This window comes from Camelina sativa, chromosome 7, assembly GCF_030686135.1.
Source record: "Camelina sativa cultivar CO46 ecotype springtype chromosome 7, ASM3068613v1".
Taxonomy (NCBI): Eukaryota; Viridiplantae; Streptophyta; class Magnoliopsida; order Brassicales; family Brassicaceae; genus Camelina; species Camelina sativa.
In genome coordinates, this window is record NC_141886.1 from 28,232,268 (window position 1) to 28,256,698 (window position 24,431).

The window sequence follows — 24,431 nt, forward strand, 5'->3', positions numbered from 1 at the left end:
ATGGCATTATCAATGAATGTCTTAAAAGGAGAATGTCTTAGGTAACTCTTCACTTACTCCAAAAGTCGCTAATCTTTCAAATGTACCTCAAATTTTCAATGGATATAATCACTAATCTACACGATCTATCAAACAAAAACACAGCAAACAATAGATTTTAGTGTTGATTTCCCAAAGGACATCTTTAGCATCATAAATCAATAACATATGCGTATTAATTATATAGGTTTGTTTGCAAAATAAACATATAATAAGGTAATGCAAAAAAAAAAATGTGTTTTTTTTTATCAGTTTTTCCCTTTTTAGCATTCTAGTTTAGTTTAAAATGCAATTTTATGTTGTTTTACGTATAAATCTTCCATATCCTATATATTTGGTAATTAAGAACCCAAAACATGTAAACGATTGAAATTATTATAGAAGACACCACTCTATTAATTTATTTATTTTCGCCAACCACTATTATTTATTGATTGGTCTTTAAAGATATAAAATTAGATCATATAAAAGACTGTATATATAATATATACTATATACTATCTCTCTAGTCTAGAGTACATATATTGATCAGGAACCCACAAGATTTGAGAATCTCTTCACCTCGTTGGAAATATATAATATAGAAATCGCCAAGAGGATGTAAAATAAGTAAATGACAAAGACAAAACCATTGAAGTAATCATGCATTTTGTAGATCAAAGGATTTCAACGGTTCCAACGGAAATAGTTGGTGATGGAGATATTTTGTGAAAAGCCAGTGTTTTACGTGAACTAATCAAAAAGCAGATTAAATATAACGTCTGCTAATTTTTGTATGGATATTTCCAAGAGAATATCATATTAGAAAACTCAAAGATTAAAAACCAGATAGGGTGATACAGTGTTTTTCTAGTGGTTGAAATGTCCTATCAATTTGTTGGATTTAAGAAAACATACTTTGATGAATTTAACATATACTATATGACTTTTATTAGTATATACATATATATCCACCATACCAGTTACACACAGATATATATAATGCTTGATGAATTAAAAAGAAAAACAAATTCTGAAAAGTTTTCCTAAGTAGTATTAAACTATTAATTGGATGGGGAAAGACCACCCATGGATTGGCTAAAATGTAATGATGATGCATCATATAGTATCTTTACAAAACAAGTTGTTTCAGATTGGAATTTATGAAGTGGAAAATTTCTGCAAAAACATCATACTTTGGGCAACAATATTCCCCAACAATATTACTACGAACCTCTTTTGTTTTTGTTTTTTATGTTCGAAATAGCTTTAATGAAGAAGTTACATTTCCTTCAGCAAAACATGGTCCTGGAAATATGGTTAACAACAGTATTTAATCGCCTTTAGCAATTACTTATCCTTTGGGCCTGGTTTATATATTTCATCAAACCTTGGATTTGATTTAGGCACTAGCTGACCTCAACGGCCCAAGGTATATCTTCTATAAAAGACTGACTACTATATGCCATTCCGAACACCAAAATAAGCGCAAAAATGTTTTTTTTTTTTTATAAAGGGAGGAGGGACAAATGAAAGATTCCGCAACTTACCAATCTAGAGTTGCTTGATCTTTATTTGATGCAACATTACATTATCCGATGAATACGAGAAGATCTTTTATTTCGCGTGTCCAAAGATATATATATTGAACTAACTAGATATCTTCACTTAGAGGATTGAAACATGTTTTAAGTGGCGAGAAAAATAAAACTGTTTGAATGTTATCTTATTTTCTTATGCATGCAGCATGCTAAATTCATAATTTCGGTTCACTAATGTGTTACCAAATCCTCTGCTACTTGTTAAAAAATTTAGTTGCAGAAGAACAATAACAGACTTTAAGAGTCGGACAGTTTGCTAATTGCAAACTGTCCACCGAAGCTCCCGAAGGAAACTTCACCAGCCCGAAGCAAACTGTCCCAATCAATCTCCACAGAAGGAATCTTCACCAGCCCGAAGCTCCCGGTCTTTTCAAACTCCGAGTCCCAGAAATCCAGGAATGCCATATTCGAACTCGAGCTCTTCTCGGTTCTTGGTGACACATCGGAGAACTCCTTTGTCTCGAAATGATCTGTTTTTGGCAGTAAAAACTCTGTTTTATCTGAAACAGAGCAAGTCTCCTCTGTTTGATCCGAAACAGAGCACGCTTCCTCTGTTGTTCTCAAACTCTTGCAAATAGCTTGGAGCTTGGCATCGACAGAGGAAGGGAGGGGATTAACGTCTTCGTGTCTGAGGTTCGGGAAGTTAAGCTTCGAGATATCTCCACGGAGCTGAAAAGCGGCTCGGTCGTAAGCCAAGGCGGCTTTTTCGGCGGTTTCGAACGTTCCTAGCCAGAGACGGGTCCGGTTCTTGGGTAAACGAATCTCAGCGACCCATTTTCCCCAGTGCCTTTGCCTTACGCCTCTGTAGAGATTCTTGGTTTTGGAAGAAGGTGAGAAGCTCGTCGTTCGGATTCGGTTTGAGATTGTGCTGCGTCTATGGTTAAGTTGGTCCTGAATCTGGTGAATTTGGTATTGTGTGAGCTGGTTTAGACCGAGAGGCTTAGGTTGGTTAAAAGTACCAGAACTTGCGTTGGATTCATGGAAAGAAATTGGAGCAGTTTCTATGAGAGGACTGAAATAGAGATCTTTGTTGCTTGTGAACATGTCTATGGCCGCCATTGATGAAACCGTAATCAAGAAACACTTTTGAAAGACAAGACAGAGGATGAACTAAGAAAGGGGTGAAATTGATCAAAACGGAACTTTAGGGTAGAACAAAGAAAAACTCAAAAACTTATAATGTGAACTAACTTTTTTTTTGGGGCGCTCGTGGCTTTGCTTGTTCTGAAGCTCTCGGCCTTTTAAAGCTGCTGCTGTGTCCATTGAATTCGTCTCAATATATTTTTATACAATTAATTCTCACAAATGTCAAATTATATTTTATTTTATAAAAAAATAAGTAATCGTCAGCTGCAATCTTTCATTTTTTAGTTTTCTTTAATTTCCATGGACGAAATTAAGCCAATAGGAAAATGCCATGGTTCTATGTGCTTTGGATCTAGTCGTTTTCAGAGAAATATAATAATATGTTTTAAATGGGTTGTATTTAGACATGTTTTTCAAGTTTTAAGACGTAATTTATGACTCGGTATTGGAGATGAAAAAAAAAATGGTTTAAAAACATTTAAATGATTCATTCTCCAATGAGTCAATATTGAATTGAACCAATTTTTTTGTTTGATAGATTAGTTGGTCTCTTCCTGCGAGGAAGTAAGAGAAGCCAGAGATAATTCGCGAAGGGAAGCTAACCATCAAAGTAAATTACAACTTTAACAATCTGATTATTTTTTTATTTTTTAAATTAGTTAACTTACCTGATTATGTAATTTTATGTTTTGTTTCGAAATACGATTTTTTAAAAAATCTAATTCTTAAATTTTAGATTGTTACTTTCAAAAAAAGTTTTTTTTTCTTATGATAACGTTGAAGATAAAATGGTGAAGTTAACACACATGGTTGGTTGGGGAGTTATTGTTATAGCTACGTGCTTTTCACATTCACTGTTATTTCTTTTAAAACTTTTATTTAATAATTTAGAAAATTTAAACCCTAAACATAACATATTTTACAAATAATAATCGTAAGAGACTAAGAGCCAGAAAAACAAAACAAATGAATTGTCAAAAATGTTGATTCTATGATCCATTCTAGGTCTGTGCATAAAATCCGAATCCAAAAATCTGAACTGTATCCGAACCGAAATAAGCAGATTAAAACCGAATCGATATTAAGGAAATAACCGATCGGTTCTTGACTTTCATTATTTTGGATATCGGATATTATCCGATCCGAACCGATATCCAATAGATTTCCGAATATAACCGAATATATAAGAAATAATATGATATTCCGATAGATATGCCTTATATCTTTTATGTATTTGTATGGTTCTGTGAAAACCTTGTCATTTACTTAATTTCTATCTTTTTTTTTGTTCTAATACTTTATTAGTATGGTTATTTGGGTACAATAAGATTAAAAAATATTTGAATAAAACATTGTTCAATAATTTTTGGTTTAATTTTAATTATCGATAATTATATCCGAATTATCTGAACCGAAACCGAACCGAATTTTATAAATACCCGAATGGATGTTAGAGTCAATATCCAAAAAATCTGAAATCCGAAAAATCCGAACCGAATCTGATCCGATATCCGAACGCCCATGCCTTATCCATTGAAAGGCCATTTTGCCTTTGAACCATTTAACCAGCAAACGAAGCGATTGATAAAAAAAGTTTCATAATATATCATATGTGAGATTCTAGTACCAAATAACAAGAACTCTTGGAATCTGGCATTTTATAATGTTACTAAATTAAGACCCGTGCTAGAGCACGGGTTAAAATTCATTTTATTTATATTGTAATTTTTTTATAAAATATAATTTATGTGATTGTTTTTAAAAGTTTTTTTTAGATAAAATATTATGCAATAAAATCATATGCTAAATATGATGACTTGAAAAAGATACTTGGTTTGTGAATTTGGTTTTAAAAAGCGAGTTATTATATTATGAGTAATTTAATATATTGTTATATTTTTTGTTTTAATATACTTGGTTTTTCTAAATTCTTTCATATTATAGTGACATATTATTGACATTGGTATTACAAACCAATTTACAGTGTATATAGTTTCTAACTTTAATATCAAGTTTCAATATTTTAAAAACATTTCAAAATAAATGATTTAAAGTTTATTATATTATATAAAATTATAAAATTCAACAAAAAGTATCAAATTGATTTTAAATATTCAAATTTTGACCCATTACTCAGTAAAATTTTTAATTCAATAGATATTATTTTTAAAGAATAATATTAATAAAAATTGAATATTTTGTAGACTGAATCATTTATATTTGTTTTTAAAAATTCAATTTATGGTATATCCGGAAATAAAACTATTTTTAATTATAATAAATAATATGATAATTTATTTTTCCACAAAATAGGCTCATATATAAAAAAAAGAGATGAAGTATAATAATAATTAACAAATTAATATGTTAAGTTAGATATCAAAGGATTTTATTTGATGAATAATTTAATAAAAGAAATTAATATGGTAAGTTAGATGATATCAAATGATTCTTTAAAATATTCTCTTTAATAATTTTAGAAACAATAAATCCAGACTATACAAATAAAATAAAATTTAATCTATAACCTATTTGTAACCAACTTATTAAATTATATAATCTACAAAACAATGTTGTGTACTTCCGTTTTATTATATAAGGGATTTTTATGTTTTTTTTTTTTTGTTAAAATGTTATTGTTATGTTCTGTGGACAAAAATACATTCAAGGCGTACGGGATAGAGGAAAATAAGAATGAGTTACCATACCACTAATATATCAACCATGTGAATGTTGGTGTGTCAAATAAATAAGGTATACAAATTAGATATTTTATTATGTAATTTATTATGTGGTCCAGTTTTATGTTACACTAGATTAGGGACCCGCCCGATGTGCGGGTTTAGAGTTTTTAAAATAAAACTAAATTTATCAAAGAATTTAAAATAAATATTTTTAATAAATTAAAATTATCTATAAAAGTCAGTAGATACACCAAAGTGTCCAATGTGATATTTGGTGTAAATTGTGTGATTCTGTGGTTGAGACTATTAGTCATGTTTTCTTTGAATGCCCTCGCTCTTGTGAAGTTTGGGATTTATCTCTGACTCCTGTCTCGTCAGAGGGTTTTCCATATGAGTCGGTGTACTGGAATTTGGATTTTGTTTTATGTATGGATGCCTTTCAACAGGGTGATCCTAATCAACTTCTTCAATCCGGAAGGTCATAAATAAAAAAGTTTTTCAAGGTTTAGAGATCGAGGTGAATGATATAACTTCTCAGGCTTTAGGCGATAAGTTAGCATGAAAAGAGGCGCTCTCTTTTATGGCGGTCATGTCAGCTCCATCTCCGTGTTCGGATGTCCAGATTTCTTCACCTCGTTGTCAGATTGATGGTTCTTGGAAATCAACCAATGAGCATTCAGGATTGGACTGATGGTTTTGCGTTGGTGAGGAGCGAACCTTGTTGTTGGGGGCCAAGTCTCTAAGACGGAGCCCCTCCCCCTGCATTTGGAGTTAGAAGCGTTGTACTGGGCCATGGAGCGGATACGTACTGCAGGGATCGCTTGTCAACATTTCGAGACTGATTGTGCTGAGTTACTCACTATGGTTCAGTCCCCTAGAGATTGGCTGTCCTTCTCCAACGTGCTTGATGAGTTCAACTCGCTGGAGTCCTTCAAACTATTATCAATTTTTGGATCCCACGTGCGTCAAATACAAAGGTGAATTGTCTTGTTCGTGCTTCGTGTTCGGGTCTTTACGTAAGGTTCGAGCACAATTTACTTTGTACATGTTTTCCATATGAGTCAGTGTACTGGAATTTGGATTTTGTTTTATGTATGGATGCATTTCAACAGGGTGATCCCCATCAACTTCTTCAATCCGGAAGGCCATTAATAAAAATGTTTTTCAAGGTTTAGAGATCGAGGTGAATGATATAACTTCTCAGGCTTTCGGCGATAAGTTAGCCTGGGAAGAGGCGCTCTCTTTTATGGCGGTCATGTCAGCTCCATCTCCGTCTTCGGATGTCCAGATTTCTTCACCTTGTTGTCAGATTGATGGTTCTTGGAAAGCAACCAATGAGCATTCAGGATTGGACTGGTGGTTTTGCGTTGGTGAGGAGCGAACCTTGTTGTTGGGGGCCAAGTCTCTAAGACGGAGCCCCTCCCCCCTGCATTTGGAGTTAGAAGTGTTGTACTGGGCCATGGAGCGGATACGTACTGCAGGGGTTACTTGTCCATATTTCGAGACTGATTGTGCTGAGTTACTCAATATGGTTCAGTCCCCTAAAGATTGGTCGTCCTTCTCCAACGTGCTTGATGAGTTCAACTTGCTTGTGTCCTTCCAACTATTATCCATCTCTTGGATCCCGCGTGCGTCAAATACGAAGGTGAATTGTCTTGTTCGTGCTTCGTGTTTGGGTCTTTACGTAAGGTTCGAGCACAATTTACTTTGTACACATTTTCCATATGAGTCGGTGTACTGGAATTTGGATTTTGTTTTATGTATGGATGCCTTTCAACAGGGTGATCCTAATCAACTTCTTCAATCCGGAAGGCCATAAATAAAAAAGTTTTTCAAGGTTTAGAGATCGAGGTGAATGATATAATTTCTCAGACTTTAGGCGTTAAGTTAGCCTAGGAAGAGGCACTCTCTTTTATGGCGGTCATGTCAGCTCCTTATCCGTGTTCGGATGTCCAGATTTCTTCACCTCGTTGTCAGATTGATGGTTCTTGGAAATCAACCAATGAGCATTCAGGATTGGACTGATGGTTTTGCGTTGGTGAGGAGCGAACCTTGTTGTTGGGGGCCAAGTCTCTAAGACGGAGCCCCTCCCCCCTGCATTTGGAGTTAGAAGCGTTGTACTGGGCCATGGAGCGGATACGTACTGCAGGGATCGCTTGTCAACATTTCGAGACTGATTGTGCTGAGTTACTCACTATGGTTCAGTCCCCTAAAGATTGGTCGTCCTTCTCCAACGTGCTTGATGAGTTCAACTCGCTGGAGTCCTTCCAACTATTCTCCATCTCTTGGATCCCATGTGCGTCAAATACGAAGGTGAATTGTCTTGTTCGTGCTTCGCGTTTTCTTATCTCTGAAGTTTTTTTTGTAAACCTCTTCCCTTCGGCTTCGGCAACTAACCAAGGAATTTTATTTAATTTATTGTTTGCATGAAAAAAAAAAGTAAACAGATACACTTTTAGTTAAGTAAATAGTTGTACATGAGTTCAAATTTATTAAAAAATTAAATTAAATTTAACAAAGAATATTTATTTAATTCTTTTCGTAAGTAAAAACAATGTATAAAAGTAAAGAGATAAACTTTTAGTTATAAAAAACAGTTGTTTTTTTTTGCTATAATATACTAATGTATATCCATTTACAAATCTACTATCTACATTACCACTTGAAGTGTATTTGTACACACAAATATATTTTACTATTAAAATATACTCATTATTTTTTACTACTACCAACAAATTGTCTTTATGATAATATTAAATAACCTATTATATGTCTCTTCACTTAACATTTTTATAGTTACAAAAACACATACGTTAATCTTATATACTCCTATCTTATTTGTTACAATATCAGTTGTTTTAAATAAATTATTTGATTGGTGAAAAAAAATATAAAACGATCTATTTTTATTTTAAATATTTTGCTTCAACAATCTCTTTCTTCATGTAAAGGTGAATATTTACATTTTTCTAGAAACAGTAGTTAGTTGTATAATTTTCACAATCATATTTTTTTATCTTATATAAAAAGTGATTATTTTTCTTGTAAAATTAGCAACTTAAAATTAAAATAAATGAACAATATTACAATTTCGAATTTTTTGATAGATATATATATATATAATTTCCTTATAATAATTTTTTATTTTTATGGTAGGTTTTTAATTTTTAAACTTTTATTTTCGAAAAATTTCATAATTTTACAATTGATATGTATCAACATCTAAATGATATAATTGACACGTGTCAAGATCTTGTCAATTAGTAATTTTGACATGAACCTTTACATTATAAAATATTGATTCTTTGTGAACCAAAAAAATTATACTAATAGGTTTTGAATTTTTAACTTTTTATTTTCGAAAAATTTCATAATTTTACAATTGATATATATCAACATCTAAATGATATAATTGACATGTATCAAGATCTTGTCAATTAGTAATTTTGACATGAACCTTTACATTATAAAATATTGATTCTTTGTGAACCAAGAAAATTATACCAATCATTTATTTAGTCACAATTCCGATGAAAACACCCCTAGTATCGAAGGAATATGTGTTTAATGTTGTAAATAACGTAAAACAATTTAAAAACAAATTATAAAGTGGCCTATACAGGGATCGAACCTGTGACCTTCGCGTTATTAGCACGACGCTCTAACCAACTGAGCTAATAGGCCATTTGTTCTATTATCTCCAGTTTCAGTTATAAGTCATTAAACTAAATATCTGCTTACCTAAAACGGCAAACCTTTGGACTCTCCGCTCCTTCACCTTCAGGCTTCTTTAACACAGTACAGAAACATCTCACATTTTCTTAAACTCCCTTCACTGTTAACTTGATAATAATGGCTACTACTTCCAACTCCGTATTCTTCCTAGGCTCAGACTCATTGAGTCATCACCACCACCATCATCAGCCTCTGCATCTCTCCTCCTCCAGATCTCACTCTGTGTCTCTCCTACCCAGCAAACGATCCAGTCCCCTCTCCCTTCGTTGTTCTACAAATGGCGATAACACCACATCCGAAAAAGATACACCAATCGAACTCAGTAAGATTCTTTCTCAATTCCCTGATGTTTCTGACATTCTTTCGAATCTCAATCTGTGTTTTTCTATAATTCTTCAGAGTACCCAGCATTCCCAACGGTTATGGACATTAACCAAATCAGAGAGATATTGCCTCACAGGTAAAACTTAAAAAAAAAAAAGACAATAGCTTTGGAGGATTTGATGTGTTTTGTTTGAACCCCATTGTTTAAAAAAACATTGATCCTTTTGATGGATTTTTATATTAGGTTCCCGTTTCTGCTGGTAGATAGAGTGATAGAGTATACACCAGGTGTTTCTGCTGTAGCTATTAAGAATGTCACAATCAATGACAATTTCTTCCCTGGCCATTTCCCTGAGCGACCCATCATGCCTGGTGTTCTCATGATTGAGGTAGTTTTTAATAAAAAAAAAAGTCGTTTACTTTGTTTAAAAGTTGCAAACTTTTGTCTTCAAGAAGCTCAAATAAATTTAGTGGAAGAAGGGTTTTAACAATGACGAGAAGTAGATGCTCTGCTAGTTTTGATGTTGGTCTTGGATTCTGATAAATTAGTGTAAAGATCTTCATCTGGTTGGTGATTGAGTTGAGTGGTCCTTTTGTGACTAATAGTGATGAGTATATTATTGTTGAGGGACTTTAAGATCAGCTGTGTGAAAATATGTGCAAAATTGAACTTGTACTTTAAGCAATGGAGGAACTGATAGATGGAACTTTAAAACTTGAAAGAGGTTGTGATTTTGCTGAGTTGATATAGGTTTCAAATGTAGAATCCGAATAGATCGGCCACAGTATGCTAGATGAAGGATCACTTCCACAGTCGTGTTAGTATAATGTCGTAAAAAGGACTTGAAGTGTCACTTAACTGAAAAGTTGAGTTTGTATATTGCAGGCAATGGCGCAAGTGGGAGGTATAGTAATGCTGCAGCCTGAAGTAGGAGGCTCTCAAGATAACTTCTTCTTTGCCGGTATTGATAAAGTGAGATTCCGCAAACCAGTGATTGCAGGGGACACACTGGTTATGAGGATGACTCTTCTCAAGTTCCAGAAACGGTTCGGGCTTGCTAAGATGGAAGGTAAAGCTTATGTGGGTGGCGCTTTGGTTTGCGAAGGCGAGTTCATGATGGTTTCTGCTGGTAGTTCTTGATCTCACACATAAATGGTCTCACTTGCCACATGCTCATCTTTTAATGCTTCTTCTGTTATTCGAAATAGTAGACAAGACCAAGCTTTATGATTTGGACATTTGTATGAGCTTCTTATGCCCTTTGTGTCTTTATTGCTGTCTTCTATTGACAATTCATGAGAGAGAGATAAATACAGGAATTGTGATTGTGAAAACCCATATTCATACAATAGATCATAAATTTGGTTATATTACAAGGAGACACAAAAGCATAGTTACTCTTAATTCTTTTACATATTTGATCCAAAAGCTTAGCTAATCTTCTCACCAAATAAACCGACTAGATCCATATCACACAATTTAACGCCAAGCTTCCCCATATTATCTCTCTCACACACATTCATATATATAACCGAAACAATGGAGCATATAAGTCTTCATATCCTAAGGTCTTAAGTCCCTCTTCCTCATCTTCATCCTTCACTTGTACTCCATGATCATGTTGTTCTCTGGAGCAAGCCCAACGCAGGCCCTAAGAATGTTCTCCAGCATTGCCCGCTGCTTTGACAGAGCATTCACCACCGGCGTTCCAGGTGGTACAAGAGGTGCCTTTGTGAGGTAACTGAGTATGGTAGCTACTGGGTGGAAAGAGTGGAACTTTCCCTGAAATATAAAAAGATTTATACATTCAAAAATTTGGTTTAAAGCAAATCCCGGGTTTCTCATGTACTAACTCACTGAATACAAACCTCTCCTTCGGCTTTGAATTGGATCCTGGTGCTGAGTTCAGCGAGAAGAACAAGATCCAAGATAATTGGGGCAGCCAAAAGAGAGTCCTCACAAGTGTTATGCATCACAATTGTGTTCTTCCCTCCCATGAATATCTCGGACGTGTACTCATCCATTGCTCTTTTACTATCCGCAACATACGGTACATACTGCAAAACATTCAGAACAATAGCAAGACTTAAAGACTTTTAAAATGAGTAAAAGAGAAAGGAGCAATTAATGACTTTGGCCTCTGATTCAAAATCAAACCTTGATGACAACGACATGGTCAGGGTGTTCACCGGGCTCAAAGAGAATGCCATTACTAGCCACCATGTCGTCCACGACATTGCTCTTGGAAATCTCCTTAGAGCGGAAAGTCTGAGGCGCTGAGAGGTTCATGCCATCGTTGTTTCCCAAATGGTTATAGCTCACAATTGAAGTAGGCTGCCAAAAAAAAAAAAAAAGGCCAATCTTAGCGATAAATCACCTTTTACTTGACAAAAAAGAGGGTTTCTTTCTTTTACCTTGATGCCAGCTCCAACAAGGAAATCAACCAAAACGGATTTCATCTTAGTCTGACCACTCTTGAAATCATCTCCACCGATCAAACAATTCCTCGATATAGCCAATTCGATAAGACCAGGGACAAAAGTATTCTGAGGACTCCCATTGATGAAAGGGATGCCTTCAAGAACACAAGCAATGGCATACAACGTAGAAGGCGAGATCTCAGACTCGTTCTTTTCAACAGAAGCCATTAGATTCTCCATCGTATCGTTAAGCCCTACAATCACATTGCTATAACGCTCTGTGTTGGCTGTCCATAACACAACCAACTTATCCACTTTGTTCTTCTCCTTAAACTCCCTATAAAGATTCCATCAAACCAAACACATCAAACACTAAACTAACTAACAACTCTCTGTACATATGTAATGTAAGGTTATATATCATATGATTACCTCATGTCCTTGATGATGTGATCTACTTGCTCCTTCTTAGTACCTTTGATCACACTGTTGGCACGTGACCCTTGATTCGCAGCAATGAAATCAGGGTCATAGATTCCAGGGAGTGGGATCATGTTCTCCATGTAAGGTCTAAGTTGTTTCTGCAGGTCAATGTCAAGAACTCTGGCTCTAGCCATGGCATCTGCCAAATTCATGTCACTAATGTCCCAACCACCAAACACAACATCATCTGGATTGACCATTGGAAGAAGACTCTTGAAAGGAGCATAGATCTCTTCACCATTGTAAGAACCAACACGAATCGAAGAAGCTTGAGTGAGTGAACCAAAGTAATTAGCTTGTTGCACTTTGTCTTTAGTCGCCCACGAGATTCCTCTACAATAACAAAGCTTGCCAAGTTTAATCACAAAAGCCAAAATCGAAATGAAAGATTCCATTTTTAAAAACTCACTCTTTGTTAGCAATGACACCAGCGGTTAGTGTTGATCCATTGTTTCCACCCCAACCAACAAGCATAACCCTATCCACCACCAAAGATCATAAAATCGAAAAATGTGAATGAGATTTCGTAAATTTTAACACCAACCCAGATGAATTCGAGTGGACAAAACAAGTTAAAGATTGAAACTTTTTTAAGGATTAAAATAAGGGTTGTACCCTAATTTGGGGACACGAGTGTCTGTTTTGAAATCGTATTTGACAGTCTTTGGTTTCACGACCCATTCGTATGTACCGTTACGATTCTCATGAACAACCTCTGTTGTTTCGTAATCGTACACCGAGTGAATCTCATTCTCTGTGTACTTCACGTTCGGGCTCTCAACTTTGAAACTCTCGATGAACATTTTTGTTTTCTTTGAAGCTCTGTGTTTGTGTGATTGTGTGATCTCGAATCGACGAGCAAAGAGCGATAATATATAGACAAAGAACGCAAGAGGAGGAACGGACACGTGGCGGTTTCTCTGTGTTAACGATGGTTCGAGTTCGAGCCCACTCTAAAGCCCAAAGAGACTTGAGGGGGAGCTAAGCCACAAGTGTGGGTGAATTCGAGAATGTGAGAGACACGATGGAAGCTGGGTCCATACACGTGGCGTGATCAACGTGAAGACAAGTTTCTTTTTTGTTTTTTGTGAACCTTTTTTAAAACCCGTGAAGACACTCGAAGGCTCCTTCCTTCTCTTCTTCACCAGGGATGGGGAAGAAGAGACGGTTGTTGTCGTGGGGACGATGGGTTTTAAAAGCGACATCGTTTCCATCGCCGAGAGACGCGTGGACGCCACGCGATCTGCTGTGTGGAATTTGGTCTTGTTGGATGGACACGTGGCGAAGATGTGCTGTTACGTCTGATGAGAGCGCGTGAGTGTGGTTTTTTAACGTCTCCGTTAACAGTAAAGTAGCAGCTTACAAGGATGAAGAATCAGTGGGCACATTAATCATAGAACCGAAAAACCAAACTCAATCGAACCGACCTAAATTTGGTATTTGGTTCAGTTTTGGGTATTACATAAAAACAGAACAGTTCCAAACTACAAATGGCTTTTGGTTCGGTTAAGGTAAAAAATCTGAAAACGGAATGATATCCGCAAAATAAAATCGAAATAAATACAAAGGATACAAATGGTTGCACTGCTGAACAGATTGGACAGATTAAAAAAAATTGTTTAACTAATTTTTATCATTTGCATTGAAAATGTTAAAGAGGTTGGAAAAAATTATCAAATTAGAAAGTTGAAAAAATAAACTAATCCTACAGCAACAAATGTTCAACTTATTAGACCATTGTATTTTGGAGATGAATGAGTTGAATAATATTCAACCCAATTTTGTTTAATCTATTTTTTCAATTTTAAGCAACCATTTATAGCCAAAATATCTACGGTTTTTTTATTCGTTGCGGATTCAAGTGGTTTTGATAATTTCATTCTTTTGGTTTTGTATAGATATTTTTGGTTAAATTGGGAATTGAAGCGAAATTGTTCTGGGTTTTATTTAGTTCATTAATTTCTTTTTTTGTGGTCAACAAACTCTCCATTCAATTAAGTTACAAGGTTTTTGGTACTCTCTTCTAAAGAGAGCATGGTACAATCAACAAAATTACATAGGAGGATAGAAAACCACGATATGTTGCTTAAACAAGCGAACAACATCCGGATCAAGCTACAACACAAGAGATAGTAAGCTTGAAAGCCTAGGTACAAACAACTAAAATAGAGATAAAAAAAAGGTATTAAGGTCATGTTCGTTTCACCATTTATGTGATTCATTCAAATGATCCATTCAAAAGCTTCATCCAAATGATTCATTTGAATGTCAAATGACTCAACAAAAAAAAAATGGTTCATTTGGATGATGCATTTGAATGGAAATATGTTTGTTTGGTTATTTTACATTCTCATCTAAATGGATTTGATTAGAATAATGACTAAACTACCCATGTTTTGATCTAACAATTTTTTACTCTTAATCTTAACCATATTAATTTTAAATATTGATCTAAAATACATATACATAAATTTTTATTCAAAACCAAACAAAAACTCTAGAAATCCCAATATAAATTATTTATAACAATTTTTTATAAGATATAAAACATGTTATGCCAATATAAATTATTTATAACAATTTTTTATAAGTTTTTACAATAAAAACTTGTGAAGCGAAGGAGAAGCTTCGAGGTTGGAGTCTCAGCAATAGAAAGAGAAACACGTCCAGGGATAATAAGAACTGCGGCAAGTTCTGTTCTTGGAATTGCCTGAGACTACCCTCTGCTTCAGTACGGATTCTTGCATCGGCTGACTGGGCGGCCAGTAGGAACTGAGTGATCTCCATCGCCGTACTTCTCTCTGCATAACAAAGACATGTAGGAGAATCAGCGACAAAAAATTTGTAAATAGAACACAACCAGCACACGACTCTAAACAAAAGTAAAAGCTATTGAACAAAGTATTTGCTATAAATGCAGAAGCAATAATAGCACTATATACAAACCGTCCACAGGTTCAAATGAGATAGCATCAAACAAACAACTTTACGTAACATCAAACAAACAAACAACAACGAAGTCTCTGCTTTACTAACCCATATACAGAGCATAAAACCGAGCACATACCTTCTAATATGGAAGTGTAGTTCCTTCTGCCATCTCCATAGTGATAGAATCACACACATCTTCCATCATTCTATCACCAGCAGGTATGTATGGAACATGTCCATCGTTTTCATCACCATGATGTTCATATGATTCCACCACTTCCCAATGTAAAAAATCAATATCATCCTCTTGTGAATCTTTGATAAAATTATGGAAAGCCATTGTTGCTGTCACAATCTTAATCCATTTATTCAGCTCATACTTAGGGTGCTTCCTGTCAAAAATTCTCCATTTGGCCTTCCAAACACCAAAGGTTCTCTCAATTATCGATCTCAGACCAGAATGTTTACGGTTAAACAGCTCCCTACTGTTGGTCAATGGTCCTCCTCTGCTGAACTGGTCTAGGTAATATCTAACTCTGCGATGAGGGCCTAGGTAACCACTTCTAGTTGGATACCTTGAGTCCACTAAATAGTATTTTCCAGGCGGAGGATGAGGGAAAGAAGCTTCTTGTGTAGCACAATATGTTAGCACTTTTGTGCCATGTGCTCTCCCGGGAACTCCAACATAAGCATAAGTAAATCTCATACTAAAATTTCATATTGCAAGCAAATTCATTGTTGCTTCTTCTTTTCGAACTCTAAATGGCTCTACATTCCCTGATGGAGGACGAACTGGCACATGAGTACCATCAAGGGCACCAATGCAGTCTCTAAAATAAGGCATATATCGGCTATCATTCACTAGAAAAGGACTAACACTTGTCAAATCATCCCTTGTAGGTTTCACTATATCTGCTGTAAGTTTTAATAGAGCACTTAAAACCTCATCCAACTTCCTCTTCACTGTATCGAGTGAATGTTGATATCGCTCAGCTATGACGCGTACAGTTAGATCTTGTCCAACCATCTCTAAGAACATCGCAACACTCTCTTCAAGAAAAATATGGCAAGATCCCTCTAACTTATACTGTTCCGATAGCCTCTTACATAAACTCCTAAATGTTGACTGGTTCATGCACAGAATATCAAAGCATTGTACCTTAGACTCGAATATAAACCGATGCACACGACACCATCCTTCACCTCTGTTTGTCCTCACTAGTTGTCTGTCAATATTAACTTCCTTCACTCCATACATTTCTTCTATAAGAGCATACATGTAGTTTTCCTCCTCTAATACCAAATCCATGTCATCATCCTCAATCAAACACCTTAACGTTTCCTACAATTTGTATTAAATGGTATCAGAGGTTAGCATGAAACTTAAACATTCGAAAGCATGAAACTTAAACATTCGAAAGCATGAAACTTAAAAAAAAACCAAAACGTACCTGCATAATGAATAATCTGAGAAAGAACTTGAATGAAGCTAGAGTAAAAGGCCTTCAAAGACTGCTCCTCAGTTCCAGGTGATAGACCTGTGACCAAAATTAGTAGGACATTGGAAGACAATCTCAAATAAACATCATAAAATCTCAAATACACATCATAAAATCTCAAATAAACATAATGAAATCTCAAATAAACATAATGTTGAGAAATCTCAAATAAACATTACAGTTTACAGAAAACATAAGGCAATACTGGTAGACACTCACACTAGAGTTTATAGAAAACATAAGAGTAGATATTAGGTTTACAAAAACAATAAAAATGTTGAGAACTTTCTCTAGCTTCATTCATGTCATTGAAGGCCTCTCTTTCTCTAGCTTCATTCATGCATCCCTGCTTTCACCAGTTGCAAACTCCAAGTAGAGAACCTTATTCTCATCATCTTCATAGAATAAAAATGTCTGGCGATTAGAAATATCTTGCTTCAGATGCTGAATTGATGCTCTGTATAAGGGAGACCACATTCTTATAGCAGGCAGAGAGTGTAGAACCTTCAAAGCTCGAAGCTGGCAACAACTAAACTCAGGGTGGCTCTCTATTAGTCGGTTCTTGTGGGAAAGAATATTGTCTCGTGATTGAACATTGTTCTTAATCACTTCTGCTACACCTTCTCTTGCTTGTGCAGACCTTGATCTTTTTCTATTAGCCCTTGACTTACTTGAAGATGAGGGACCAATGTTAGCAGTGGAAACTGAGGAACCATTACCATCAGGAAGGATTTGCCTTGATCCACCATCATCATCAAGATCAACATCTTGAGTAGGAAGGATTTGCCTTGATCCACCATCATCATCAGGATCATCATCTTGATTCCGATGCATTGCGTCTAACTGCTCTTCTCCTTGTTGTGCAGATCAACCCTCAGCTCCACTGATATGAACTGTACCAAAGACTTTTTCCATCAAATCATTTGCAACTGGTTTTATATTTTATTTTCCTAGCTGCTCCTGGAAATTCCTGAACAAAACAATGAGAACAAAAAATGATCACTGGATTCATAAATAAGCTTAAGAATAAGTTTAAAAATAAATCAATGCAAGCGCAGAACAAGAAGCTTAGACAACATCAGCACTTACAAAACAAATAAGGAGAAGCTTAAGAATAAGTTTTACAAACCAAATAAGAAATCTACATACCTTACATCGGTCGTTCCACCAGTCATCAGTCATGTTTATGCTCCCATTTGAATGATAACCAAGTCCAGTTCTGTTGTGAGTAAGTTTCTTGAAAGCTTCGTACTGCTTCTTGCAAGTAGTATATTTGATCCCAAATTTTTTCCAAGGATGCCTTTCCCCATAGACCTCATAAAACTTATCTATGATCGATTGTCTTGCAACATCATTCACATTCTGTTTTCTTATGTTTCCTTTAAGCTTCTCATCAATTCTTAGTTGGAGATAGAAACGGGTTTGCTCATCACTCCATGCAAGATTCTTAAGTGATATAAACATACGTTTTGTAAAAAATCAACCTACACTATAAAACTGCATTAACTAATATGAGTTTAGAGGGGAAGATACTCACATCAGTGCCAGGGATAGTTGTCATTGTTTTTCTGAAGAAGTTCTATGTCCTACACACACAAAAAAATGATCGTAACCAGTAAATGAGCGAGACTGCAAAACCATCAAACCAATTTGTAGTATCTGATAAGACAAACATCTTCATGTTCTCTTTCTAAAACTAACAACCTAAAACACGACAATAGCTAGAAGAAACAGATTTGGATGCTAAAACAGATCAAACATCAAACAATGGCAACCATTAAATTCGATGTATTCACAACATAAGCTAAGAAATCAAACCAAGCCATCACATCTCCATTGATACACATAAAAATCATGAATCAGAGATATATCTTACCTCTCATACGATAGCTGCAGCTATTTCAATCCGTAACACCTGAAACCCAGATCGAGATTTCAATGATTAAAGTAAAAATCGAATCACACGTAACGAGAGATAAGTAGAGATCGCGAGAGCGAGGAGCTAAACCTGAACTCCGGCGAGAGATCCGTGAAGAAGAAGATTAAAGAGGAGCGGCTAGACTGGAGTGAGAAAAACCCATGAGACAAGGACACAAATAGATACGGAGAGAGAGAGCGCCTGAGAGACAAATAGATAAGGAGAGATCGCGAGAGAGATGAGCTAAACCTGAACTCCGGGCGATTCACCGGCGGCTATTCAGCGGCTATGAAGAGAGGAGTGAACCAATGTCGAGGAATGAGAGAGAGAGGTGATTAGATGAAGGTGAGAAGGGTATGTAATTATCTAAACTAAGCAAGAGTATATTAGACAATTTGATTTTTTAGCTGAATCATGTGCACTTGAATGATCCGATTAGACCCAGCCAGATTTTTTAAATTTTTTGGATGAGTTTAATGAAAACCATCTAACTAATTCATTCAAATGCTCTCTTAATTTGACATAAACAAACATCATTTTTCATCTTCACTTAGATGATTCATCCGAACGAAAAAACGATCAACACCTAAAACCATAAAGATAGTGAAATCCACCAAGTAAAAATACCACATAAAGTGACGGGAGGCTGACCAAGACCAAATAACTGGCCGCAGAACGACAAATTGCCACACTAAAATAATTTAGTTCATTAATTTCTCTATTTGCATGTAGCTATATTTGTCCATTATATATATATATATATATATATATATATAAATAAAGGGTAGAGTATCAATTTTACAGTTGTACGTCTATGATCTTGTATGTTTTAAATGGTGTATAATGTACTATTGAGATGGTTAAAATCACGTTAGAAACGTCATTTTCAGAGAGTCGTGAATAATTGTGGGCCTTGTGAGTAAACTGTAGATGACAAAATATAAGGCAGCAGCCGAAGCAGTGATCACAATCCAAAAGCGTGATTGTCTAGTTAAAGCAATAAAAGTGAGGTTATTAATTACTTTACTTACTTTTGTGTAAACATGAGTCGTGCTATTAGAAATGAGACGAAACCAATTTTTTAATTTTGTTAGTTGAGTGTTTTTATGTCCTAGTTCATACTTCATACATTTCAGTTTCACGACGGATCTGCATGGATTTCAATTTATGGCGCAGTGAGAAAATACTTATTTGTTAATAAATCAGCATTGTGTTGTTGGTCGAGTGACGACATATGACATATCCATCCTAGACCATACGTACGTTTTAGAACTTTTGTTAACAAACAGTTTCTTCTACTAGCCGTGTCCATTTCAAACCACACAAGACACACAACTATAGCTTTGTCCTCTTGTCGTTTTCTTCTTGTCTTCTTTTTTGTCTATTTACTTGCTTTCACTGTTTACTTTATGAAAATATATTATATCAATTCTCAGATTGAATAATTTGAGAAGTTTCTAGGGTGAATTAGCATTTTCAAGATTTTGCTGGATACCCATTTTTAGTATTTAATAAATCACATAATGATTACGAATTTATGTAGTTTTGGAAAAAATAAAATCTTGACTACAAATATAGAATATATGTACAAGAAAATGAATGTGATCATTATCAATGTAAGAATCCGGTGTGGACGATTTTTGATAAACGTGAAAACGTATTGATAGTTACTTATTTGTAGATATAATATAATATTTAAAGGGGAATTATTGGTTTTATGATTTTAAATGATTTGAAAATCCAAATAAAATTCATGTGTTATTTAATCATTGATTTTAAAATACTTATTAAAATTATGTGTTATTGGTTATATGATTTACAAATTCTTATTAAAATACCATATAATTCTTTTAATGATTTGTTTTTGAATTTCAAAATCCATATTATATTTTGAATGGATTTGAAAGTGTAAAATAGAAAGATTCAAATCCAAGGATAAAACATGTTATTTCAAAATATGTGTTAATTTTTAGAATTTACAAATCCATATAGTTTTAGAAATCATCTCTCCGACAACACCCCCTAGAATCACGATTATGTAGAATTCCCGACGCACTCCGCATGGCCTTCGTCCTTTCGATACTAGATGGAGGGCTTCTTATTGGACTGAGACACCCTGTTTGTGCAAAACCCAATTACCAACAATCATCTAAAAGCAGAGAATACGATGTGTGCTAGCCTGCTAGGTCTCTGCGACTTCACTTTCTCGACCGGTTAGTTCTGTTATCGATTGATTGAAAGATAGAAGGATGCCGAAGTAAAATCTGGTTCGAAATTAACCGGTTTATTTTTATTTATTTTATATAAGCTTCTTTCAATTAAGTGATTTTTGGTTAATTATATTTCTGGTTGATTTCGAGCGCGGTTTGGTTTGGTTTGGATATTGGTGAAGACCGATCTAAATTTGGTGAAAACCGGTATAATTTGGTACTACCTAAAGAAACTGAACGTTGGACCAGAGTCAAACCAAAATTCTGGAATAACCGAAGCAAAATTAAATTCTACCGATTGGTTCAGTCAAGACACCGAACCCGAACCGTAAACCAAAAATGTCGGTTCGGTTACTCAATTCGGTAATTTATCCCTCCATAAGCAGCTACTTTAATTTGTAAAAAGTATATTCAATCCTTGTTGTCTGGAAACCTTTCATGTTAACTGTTAAGCATTGCCTTCGAATTTGGTAACTATGATGAACACAAGTTGCAATCAGCGTAGAAATTGTTGTTTCCAATCGACGACGTATAAAGGAAAAGCACGTAATGCTTGAAAGCACCATTAAAACTTTTAAACTTCATGAAATAAGAAACAACCTTAAAATTCTTATAAACGATTTACATGAAGAGAATGGTTTATTGTTACATGAACTTGAAGAAAAGAACAAAGCGTATACAAAGAGACTTTTTTTTTTATTATTGGGTTGAAGACAAAATGTGTATATAGTTTACAACAGGGCCGTTCCGTTTCAGCATAAACAATCGAAAAAAAACACAGTTTTGTGTCTGGACCTTTACACGGAAATAGTGGCACGGAGTGGCTTAAGGGCTTTCGTGATCTTCTCAACAGCGGCTCGTAGAACGTCGAGAGATGTGGCATAGGATATTCGAATGCAACTATCATCTCCAAAAGCATCACCAGGAACCATTGCAACCTTTGAAAACAAACAGAGAGCCAAATACACGAGCATGTTAAAACAAAACAAATTAAATCACAATCTTTCTTAAGGCCAAGTTCAAGAGCTGTTTTGTGCTTCTTGTGACAGACTTTACCTGAAACTTATCAAGAAAGTATAATGCAAGAGACGACGAGTCACTGATCAAACCAAAACCTTCAGCTTTTGATCCATAGTAAGCACTGAAGTCAATAAAGAGATAAAAAGCCCCCTGCAAGTAAACAATGCCAACAGTCACGAAGAAAAAGAATAAAATGAGCTAGTAATATAGCTTCGAATATAGAAGGAGAAGTACCTGAGGTTCAGAGATCTTAACACCTTCGATAGCACCTAAGCTTTTAACCAAGAAATCTCGTCTTTCTCTATACGCTTTAACCATCTCTGCAACTGTTTCTCCTCCAGCTTTGCCTAACCCAAGTGCGGCAACACCTGCTTTCTGAGAAATGCTACTAGCTCCTGAAGTAACCTTTTTAAACAAAAACCAGAACCGATGCCATCTCATATTTGCTGCTTTTTTCCGATAAAATTTAGAGAGAAATATGTTTATACATAGAGATACCTGGCCTTGTAATTTACTGCAAGCTGCTACTATATGTTTAGGACCAGCAAGATATCCAAGCCTCCAACCCGTCATTGCGAAAGCCTTTTACATATCATATGATCAGCAAAGAATTTGATTAAATAACATCAGAAGCAACTCAATGACAAAACTGTTACCTTTGAGAAACCGTTTATTGTCATAGTTCTTTCATACATGTCTGGTAAAGAAGCAAAGCTTGTGTGCGTTGCTGGCGCATAAATAATGTGTTCATAGATCTCATCCGAAATCACCTACAAAAGAAACAGACTTATTTCAGCTTAAGATAAACAAATTGAAACAGATCGAGTAACTTTTTACACTTATATACCATAAGCCTTGGATGCTTAGCAATGATCCGTGCAATCTCTTCAAGCAAACTCTTGGGGTAAACAGATCCAGTAGGGTTGGAAGGAGAACAGAGAATAAGAAGTCTAGACTTTTCGGTTAATTTAGACTCAAGATCCTTTGGATCCAATAAGAAATTATCAGAAATCTTGGTAGGAATAATCACAGGTGTTGCATCAGCCAATCTCGCCTGTTCTGTGTAACTCACCCAGTACGGTGCAGGAATTATAACCTACAACATACAGTTCACTGTTATAAACAAAATCATATCCAAAAGAAAAAAAAAAAAGTTTAAAAGAAGAGTTGCTTTAATTTACTTCATCACCAGGAGAACAAACTGCAAGCACTGCTTGTAAGATACTTTGTTTAGCTCCATTGCTAACCAATATCTGATCCGGCGCATAAGACAATCCATTCTCCTCTGGAAAGAAACAAATACAAACATCTTGAGTCCATTCAAGCATAAAGGAACTACAAAGCAAAAGTGTTCTCCTTTTACCTTTTAACTTGCGACATATCGCTTCTCTGAGTTCTGTAATACCTGCATTTAACGAATACCTAGTGAAACCTTCTCGAATCGCGTTGATCCCAGCCTATATGAAACAACTGATTTCAGAACAAACCAGAGAGAGAGAGAGAGAGAGAGAGAGAGAGAGAGAGATAGACATAAAATAAAACATTCCAAACAACTTGGAGAAATGTATTAACCTCAGCTACGACTTTGGGAGTATCGAAATCAGGTTCTCCTGCAGCTAGTCTGATAATGGGAACACCAGATTGAGCAAGAGTGGCTGCAAGATCGGTGATAGCCATAGTCTTGGAAGGTTTTAAGGATTGAACTCGCGGGCTAAGTGACATATCTACTGATGATGATGACAGAGTCTCTGCATCATTTGGTTTGGTCACAGCACAGATTCTAGATGACGTATTCCCTGACTTAGAGTACCTAATCATCACAGACACACGAGACCTAAATCAACTACATTGAATCTAATCCGAATTCAAAGTTCCAAACTTTGAGCAGTGATTCAGATATCTAAAAGAGAGTAGCTATGCATCTGTTATCAGAGACGAACGAAACTCACGACGAGAAGGAGAGACGAAGGGGTTGGAACCGAACTGACCCGATTGGCTTCTTTGAATCTGGGTGTGATTCACCTCTAGCAGCGACGGCGGCTGAGCTTTGAGAAGCCATTGGAGAAGTGGGTAGGTGAGAAGGGAGATAAAGAGTCGAGCTTTGAGGGGGGGGGGGGGGGGGGGGGGGGGGGGGGAATTTGTATAGGACAGCAGCGGAGAGAAGGTGGGAGGAGTTGGTGGGTGCGAAGTTATCAAAATGAAATATAAAAATTTTAAAAAAGTTATAATTTAAGTTATAATTTTGTAGAATTAAGTAAATTAGCCACCAAACCCTTTATGAATCCAAATATACTCCCGGTGACATCATCAATATATTTTTGTTTGTTTTTTTAATACACTATTAGATAATTTCAATATTTACCAATTTATAAAATTATTTTATTATAACAAACGTATTGAAAATATATAATTCTTAAGTAAAGTAGTCAATTGAAACCAAAAATAATACTAACATTGTAATAATTAATTTTTGTGTTTGTGATATTTTGAAAAAAAAAATA

General features: G+C 35.3%; 5 protein-coding genes, 1 non-coding gene and 2 pseudogenes across 8 annotated transcripts; 1 reads left to right on the forward strand and 7 right to left on the reverse strand.

Annotated features, from left to right (window-relative positions):
- Nucleotides 1–1,692: 1,692 nt before the first annotated feature.
- LOC147941799 (ethylene-responsive transcription factor ERF056 pseudogene) lies at nucleotides 1,693–2,877 on the reverse strand (annotated as a pseudogene). Its single transcript, XR_015561294.1, has one exon. The product of XR_015561294.1 is annotated as an ethylene-responsive transcription factor ERF056 pseudogene (transcript).
- A 6,122-nt stretch (nucleotides 2,878–8,999) lies between these two features.
- TRNAI-AAU (transfer RNA isoleucine (anticodon AAU)) lies at nucleotides 9,000–9,073 on the reverse strand. The gene has a single exon. It is a non-coding gene; the product is annotated as a tRNA-Ile (tRNA).
- Nucleotides 9,074–9,128: 55 nt separating this feature from the next.
- LOC104702763 (uncharacterized) lies at nucleotides 9,129–10,817 on the forward strand. The gene is made up of 4 exons (XM_010418678.3): nucleotides 9,129–9,446; nucleotides 9,524–9,584; nucleotides 9,693–9,837; nucleotides 10,335–10,817. The coding sequence occupies exons 1-4, from the start codon at nucleotides 9,242–9,244 to the stop codon at nucleotides 10,587–10,589; spliced, it is 666 nt and encodes a 221-aa protein (XP_010416980.1). The 5' UTR covers nucleotides 9,129–9,241; the 3' UTR covers nucleotides 10,590–10,817.
- On the reverse strand, nucleotides 10,775–13,518 carry LOC104702762 (inositol-3-phosphate synthase isozyme 2). The gene is made up of 7 exons (XM_010418677.3): nucleotides 12,968–13,518; nucleotides 12,762–12,830; nucleotides 12,302–12,685; nucleotides 11,864–12,206; nucleotides 11,607–11,783; nucleotides 11,318–11,506; nucleotides 10,775–11,231 (listed from the first exon to the last, which is right to left on the reverse strand). The coding sequence occupies exons 1-7, from the start codon at nucleotides 13,153–13,155 to the stop codon at nucleotides 11,049–11,051; spliced, it is 1,533 nt and encodes a 510-aa protein (XP_010416979.1). The 5' UTR covers nucleotides 13,156–13,518; the 3' UTR covers nucleotides 10,775–11,048.
- Nucleotides 13,519–15,422: 1,904 nt separating this feature from the next.
- Nucleotides 15,423–18,343, reverse strand: LOC147941800 (uncharacterized). Its single transcript, XM_087460211.1, has 2 exons — nucleotides 18,320–18,343; nucleotides 15,423–16,625 (listed from the first exon to the last, which is right to left on the reverse strand). The coding sequence occupies exon 2, from the start codon at nucleotides 15,987–15,989 to the stop codon at nucleotides 15,423–15,425; it is 567 nt and encodes a 188-aa protein (XP_087316337.1). The 5' UTR covers nucleotides 15,990–16,625; nucleotides 18,320–18,343.
- On the reverse strand, nucleotides 15,999–16,740 carry LOC147941801 (uncharacterized). The gene is made up of 2 exons (XM_087458649.1): nucleotides 16,735–16,740; nucleotides 15,999–16,625 (listed from the first exon to the last, which is right to left on the reverse strand). Exons 1-2 carry the CDS (start codon nucleotides 16,738–16,740, stop codon nucleotides 15,999–16,001), a joined length of 633 nt encoding a protein of 210 aa, XP_087314775.1.
- Nucleotides 17,119–18,343, reverse strand: LOC147941802 (uncharacterized; annotated as a pseudogene).
- A 3,156-nt stretch (nucleotides 18,344–21,499) lies between these two features.
- On the reverse strand, nucleotides 21,500–24,199 carry LOC104713666 (bifunctional aspartate aminotransferase and glutamate/aspartate-prephenate aminotransferase). 2 transcript variants are annotated; one of them, XM_010418679.2, is made up of 10 exons: nucleotides 23,880–24,199; nucleotides 23,503–23,740; nucleotides 23,294–23,387; nucleotides 23,112–23,215; nucleotides 22,778–23,026; nucleotides 22,587–22,700; nucleotides 22,429–22,512; nucleotides 22,165–22,335; nucleotides 21,967–22,080; nucleotides 21,500–21,848 (listed from the first exon to the last, which is right to left on the reverse strand). In XM_010418679.2, the coding sequence occupies exons 1-10, from the start codon at nucleotides 23,987–23,989 to the stop codon at nucleotides 21,708–21,710; spliced, it is 1,419 nt and encodes a 472-aa protein (XP_010416981.2). In that variant the 5' UTR covers nucleotides 23,990–24,199; the 3' UTR covers nucleotides 21,500–21,707. The 2 variants fall into 2 exon arrangements, with proteins under 2 accessions (XP_010416981.2, XP_010416982.2); XM_010418680.2 differs by having other exon boundaries at nucleotides 23,919–24,185.
- Nucleotides 24,200–24,431: the final 232 nt, after the last annotated feature.